At 38.5% G+C, this 6460-nt stretch overlaps 1 protein-coding gene across 1 annotated transcript; it reads left to right on the top strand.

Annotated features, from left to right (window-relative positions):
• Nucleotides 1-247: 247 nt before the first annotated feature.
• LOC112453877 (UDP-glucuronic acid decarboxylase 1) lies at nt 248-4092 on the top strand. The gene is made up of 5 exons (XM_025014879.1): nt 248-590; nt 2279-2881; nt 2965-3078; nt 3163-3483; nt 3570-4092. Exons 1-5 carry the CDS (start codon nt 530-532, stop codon nt 3836-3838), a joined length of 1368 nt encoding a protein of 455 aa, XP_024870647.1. The 5' UTR covers nt 248-529; the 3' UTR covers nt 3839-4092.
• Nucleotides 4093-6460: the final 2368 nt, after the last annotated feature.

Raw genomic sequence — 6460 nt, 5'->3', positions numbered from 1 at the left:
ATCTATAGATTGAGATAATAAATAAAATAAATCACAAAGTTAATCTTATAAATTAATTATAATTCACATATAATGTTATTAATATTACAAAATTAATAATATAATATAATAAAATATATTAATGTAATTAATAATTTATTAATTATGAAGGGGGTGTAAATCTCCGAGTTTCCGAGTGTCGTCGTTCAGATGGCGGCACTCGTACCTCCGATCGCTCCGCGTCAATAACCACGAGAGCGGCACGCGACACGAGCACGAGCACGTCGCGTGGCGTGCAGGTGCATGCATCGCGGAGCGATCGAACACACACGTTCGGTCGGTGTCCGCGCGCCGCGGAGGTTATGTTCCCTGGTCCCGTGTGTATATTTTGAAATCGGCAGGCCAAACTGGCTCGATTCTCCGGACGCGCGTATCCCGTGTCGCGCGGCGGGAGTACGCGACGCTCGTTGTCAGGGTCAGTCGTGCCGCGACGGGAGTGACGTAAACGCGATAATTCGAGCGCGGAGCGAGTCATGTGCGAATTTAAAGCATGGTTGTCACGCAACGAAAGATGAAGCAGATCGCGATCTTCGCGGTTTGCGTGCTGCTGGGTGAGTCCACGGATAGGGTTACGGAGGAGCCAAGGTCCCTCGGAGCGCCCTCAAGAACGAGGGGGCCCCCTCACGCCCCTCACTCGAACGGAGGGCACCGTCAGCTCGAGATTATTCGTCCCCGACCCCGACTCTGCGCCGCGCCGCGAGATTTATTCGCCGCCGATACGCCACGATACGTCGCGTCGGGACGTGCAATAAAATTGAGCGATTGCGATCTCGCATGGTCTCGTTGTTTGCTTTTCCCCGCTTTTAATTCCCGCAAATTTGACGTCAGGCGACTCCTCGAATCCCTTGATCCCTTCCCCCTTTCCCGGTCGCTTTTTTGTGATTTGTTTGTTCAGTATAATCTCTTTTTTTTTTTTAATTTATGTTTACGTGTTACGTTTACGTAACGATAATTGTATAGTTTCGTTAGCGCTCCACTGCCGTGTAAATATGCTAGAGGTCTGGTATACCGTGTTGTAAAAATAGCAAAGTGTTTTAACATTGCCTTTCATGCGTTTATCTCGTCATGTATAAAACTCGATAAAAGTCGACCTTAACTCCGATAAACGAAACATGCGATCGAAAGTTCTTTGAAAGTTACAAGTCGTTGCAAGGATGATTTTTTCCGTTAAATTGAGGAGGGCGAGTATTTTTTAATCAACTTCTCGGTATTTTTTTTTGCCTCCGTGCAAGTTGAAGCGCGTAACGTCGATAAAAGCCTTTTACAGTTTGGATCACTGCCTTAATTAACCACCGGTGATCAACACGTCGCGATCGCGTCGTTATCGAGAGATATAATCTGTGTAACTTTATCGATAACCGAACTTTCCACTTCAATCAAATTCATTACGAAACGGAGCGGAGTGGCTTGTGCTTTTTTACTTCAATGTTGACTAGTCTCGATTATTTCATAATTTCGGTACATAAATATAGACAAGAGTAACTGAACGCGAATAATAAAAGACCACTCTTCCACTCTTTCGTAAACAAGATAATTAATATTTAATTTATTAAAACGATTAACTAATATCAAAACAACGAGAATTAATTGATATTAATATTTAATCAGTGGCGATCGGACAGCTTTCTCAGAGCGCGAATGTATGCGGCATGTATAAATTTGCGTAATTATGTAACATTTGGCTGAGCACCCCTGAATGCCGAGCGAGACAATTGTGGTAGTAGACAGTAGTAGAGCGAGCAAATCTTTTGGGCATTAGCTGCTGCGGTTGCCTGCGGTCCATTTCAAGTAGACTGTCATTAGGAACGATAAAAAAATTAAATGAAAAAATTAAAACGAAAAGCAAAAAGTTTACCGTTTTATCAGTCTAAGAATTTTGCTGAAATATTGTGGCACCTGTAAGAAGTTATTTAATTAATTTATGGCACCTATAAGAATTTGTTTAATTAATTTAATAATTAATTTATTTAGAAAATAATTCGATGGACGATGCGAATTTTATGTGCGTGTCTTCCATGTTATTTTTTCCAAACCAATTTGTAAGATATATTTATATCCAATTTTATCTGTAAAGAAAAAGTACGTCTCTTGCATAAGTTTACAATTCTTTTGCTTATTACTACGATGACAAATGTAATTATTGTAATTTAAAATTAAAAATTTAAAAATTAATGCATATATAAAAAAACAGGTCTGTGTAATCCCAGATTTGTAATATCGTTTTCTACACTTGTAACAGTCCTGGGCTTTTACAAAACTCTGGTGACCACGGAAGAGGAAAGATCTTTCAATCGCGGCCGACACCGCGCCGTACTCGGCGGAAATAAAGCTAGTCTAGGTGACAAGAACGAGCTCGTCGAGGTCGCAACGCAGAAGGTTCGCGATGTCGAGGACGAGCCGGCCGACGGAGACATCAGGGACATCGAGGAGGCGAAGGTTCGGATCCGCGAGCTGGAGGGTAAGCTTCAGCATCTGGAGGCGGCGATTAAGAACGGAGTGGCGAAGGACTTCCCGACGGTGAAGTTCCTGAACTACAAGAACCGGAAGCGGATTTTGGTGACGGGCGGCGCGGGTTTCGTCGGTTCCCACCTGGTGGACCGTCTGATGCTCGCCGGGCACGAAGTGATAGTCGTCGACAATTTCTTCACCGGCAGAAAGCGGAACGTGGAACACTGGGTCGGTCACGAGAACTTCGAACTGGTGCATCACGATATCGTGAGGCCGTTGTATCTGGAGGTCGACGAGATATATCATCTCGCCAGCCCGGCCAGTCCGCCGCACTACATGCTGAATCCCGTGAAAACGATCAAGACTAATACCTTGGGCACGATAAATATGCTTGGTGAGTTAGCCGTACGGGGCTGAATTTGAAAATGAGAAGATGTTCGAGATAACATTGTGTAATTGTTGTTGACGGTATTTCAGGACTCGCGAAACGAGTCGGTGCAAGAGTGTTAATTGCGAGCACGTCGGAAGTGTACGGGGATCCTAACGAACATCCGCAGGCAGAGACTTATTGGGGTCACGTAAATCCCATCGGTAAGAATCTGTGCGATGTAAATATAGATTTTTCTTTAAAGTGTAGCGTAGGCGTTTTGATGATTGGTGTACTGTTGAACATAGGTCCGCGGGCATGTTATGACGAGGGAAAACGAGTTGCCGAGACATTGAGCTATGCTTATATGAGACAGGAAGGCGTCTCGGTCCGAGTTGCACGAATTTTCAACACCTTCGGTCCCAGAATGCACATGAATGACGGTCGCGTAGTGTCGAACTTCATTCTCCAGGCTTTACAAAATGATTCGATCACGATTTACGGCAGTGGAAAACAGACGCGATCGTTTCAATACGTTTCCGATCTGGTGGACGGATTGGTAGCATTAATGGCATCTAATTACACCTTACCTGTGAATATCGGAAATCCTGTGGAGCATACAATTGAAAGTAAGAGCCGCTTGTCATTTTAATCATGTTTTTCCCGATATTTGTTTGTGATATTTATTAAAGTTTAACATTCTAATTTGTCTCAGAATTTGCGCGTATAATAAAGGACCTGGTGGGTGCTACCAGTGAAATAGTTGAACTCGCGGCGGTCGAGGATGACCCGCAGAGAAGAAGACCGGATATTAGCAGAGCCAAAACATATTTAAATTGGGAGCCCAAGGTCCCTTTGGCTGAAGGCCTGAAGAAAACCATAGTGTATTTCGCAAAGGAATTACAAAGGACAAAACATTCTCAAAAAAATAGTTTTAAACAGTCTTCTTACAAAAACGATCACGATATTGTAGAACAACTTTAGGGATTCAAGTGTAATGATACGATTAATGTATCCACTTTCAGAAGTGGCGTGAAAGTGCCATTAAGCTATGGACCAGTATGTGCCAAAAAATCCCCGTCCAATTTGAATTTTACATAATTTATGTAGCAATTAACATACACACACATACACACACGATATGCGATCATTTAAGTAATCAGTCTCTCGAATTTCTTCCGATCAGGTACATATGTCACATAGAAGCAATAATTTAAAATATATTCCTTTTTCCATGACTTTTTCCATAGCTCCCTCTCAATTGCTCTCCTCCTTTTTATTATTTTTAATTCTAAATATATATTCTAAATATATTAATGATACATTAATATAATTTATGTATTAATATATTTTATACTATTTATTTTTCTTTCTTTTATTATTGCAAAATAACGTGGTCTGTTGATCTATATCGTCATATCTGTACATTGACTTTAGATCGGGAAATATTTTCTCTTTTATCTCATATTTGTATATATGTCACAGTAAAAGCGTGAACCGGTAAATGTATACGCTTACTAATCAATATATGCTTTTACTAGTCAATGTATACGTTTACTAAATTTTATGTTTTAAATTTATATCTTTTAATAAGCAACATTATTATTATCACAATGATACAGATTGGATTGGGTTACATTAGTTTTGTTTTTTTCTTTTTTTTAAGTAGGGATCTGTGCACTCTTTACCCTTCTATCTCACTACACTCATATTTATTAGAGCTCTTGTAAGTGTATACATTTACTGAATTTTGCGCTTTTACCGTAACATATATATATACTCATACATATACTTTCCTAGATGCAGAACTGAAAAATGGTGCTGGTGATATAAGATGTTTTTTTCTTTTTATATGTATATTATCAATCGCATAGCTTGGATATGAAGTAATTTCGCTTAGATACATATATAACAGTATTTAGTCTATTTATATGTAACTAGGAAATGTTTGCTTTTGATTCATTATAGTCATAATAGTGATATTACCGAAGATGTACTTGCAATAAAATCTTGAAAAATATTTATATTATTAGGTTATTCAATTATATAGTAGTCATGAAAATTTGTGGAGTCTCTTATACAATGCGATTGAAACGGATGGTATCCAAGACGACAAAATAGTATTTGTAATAATTGTAATTTATATTATTTTAGAAATGGATAGTTATACGATACATTAAATAGATATAGTGTGATCATAGACTGTGAGACTGTAATAACAAACAACGTATAAGCGAGAAAGTAATTTTATATTTTATATATAAGTGTAGAAATCACCTTTACGATAATGTACCCTTTATAACGTAACTTGTATAATGTGAATTTACGTGAATTTATTAATGTTAATTCTTATATTGTCGTTATCGAAAATTATGAAATATTAGTTTATCGACAAGTCTCTTTCCTACCAACGTGAAAATAAAAATGATATATAAAATATGATGTAAATAATTAAGCAAATGTATATGAAAATCTCTTTGTATCCAAAATTTAAAAAATATAATAATATGTACGCTCTGAATATGAGTATATACTTCAACATGTATATTTGGCGTAAATTTATTTCAGTTTCTCGCTTTTCTTTTACTTTTTTTTATTTTCAATACGTAATTATCAAAGTTTTGTTCTACGCATAGAAGATATAGCTAAGATCTAAAAAGGACAGCAAACATTAACGAGTTAAACCATAAAGTCTATTTAAATTTAATCAAATTTAATATTTACTTTTCTAAATTGCAAATTCGAATATTTACGAAATAAAATTAAGCCGTTTTCTTGCTGTTTCCTACAGGTCAAATCTTTCTAAATTTTCTTGATTAACTAGACAATATGATCTCGTTGTGCGTACATAATAAAAATCATATGCGAAAAGACGGATTCCAAGACGGATGGAATTCCAAATGAGAGAATTGTCCATGTCGTTTAGAGCGACTATTTGAAGGGCCGATTAGTCGTAATGAATGTCGCGTGGGCTATGACAGGGCGCGCGTGGTCGGTCGTTGTATCTCTTCGGAAAAGACAAACGGAAGGTAAAGGAGAAGTAAATGAAAAAGAAAAAGAGAGAGAGAAGCGAGGCCCGGTTGTTCTTAATGATAATGATTGCATCCGGGATATACGGCGTCTCGGTTGGCGCAAACGAAAGTGCCGCCACGAGGGTGATGATGACGATGATGATCTAATCGTTATAAAGGCGTATGTTCGTATAATGAGGTCTATGTCGAAACGCAAGAAGCACGTGAGCGACGCACGACTACGTGCTTAATAAAATTTAAAAAAAAATGAAAATGGGGGGATTAATTGCAGATTTATTTATTTCAGCAGTGATTTTCTGCGCTTTTAGCATTCGCGGCCGGAAATAAATTGCGCGACTCGATCGTATCCTTGGCGTCTATTCTTTCGTGTATCATTAAACATACACGTGTCGACCTTACGTTACTCGCGTGAGATGTAATGCTGGGTCTACAATGCGAGTCGCATTGTAGACCCAGCATAAAATATACCTCAGCTTTAGAAATTATCTACTAACTTCACATAGTAAAACTTTCTACCTTTATTTAATTATAAATTAGGGTCCCCAAACCTACAGTCCGCAGGTCGAATTCGGCT

Source organism: Temnothorax curvispinosus, unplaced genomic scaffold (assembly GCF_003070985.1).
Source record: "Temnothorax curvispinosus isolate PA1 unplaced genomic scaffold, ASM307098v1 QBEX01004747.1, whole genome shotgun sequence".
In the NCBI taxonomy this organism is placed as follows: domain Eukaryota; kingdom Metazoa; phylum Arthropoda; class Insecta; order Hymenoptera; family Formicidae; genus Temnothorax; species Temnothorax curvispinosus.
Note: the sequence above shows the minus strand (reverse complement) of the source record. Positions and strands in the feature narration are given on the sequence as shown.

Bases quoted from the DNA above. Each gene is read 5' to 3' on its own strand.
- LOC112453877 (XM_025014879.1), top strand. From the start codon at position 530: ATGGTTGTCACGCAACGAAAGATGAAGCAGATCGCGATCTTCGCGGTT. The intron at 2,882-2,964 runs GTGAGTTAGCCG...ACGGTATTTCAG, and splicing joins GGGCACGATAAATATGCTTG to GACTCGCGAAACGAGTCGGT. The intron at 3,079-3,162 runs GTAAGAATCTGT...TGTTGAACATAG, and splicing joins GGGTCACGTAAATCCCATCG to GTCCGCGGGCATGTTATGAC.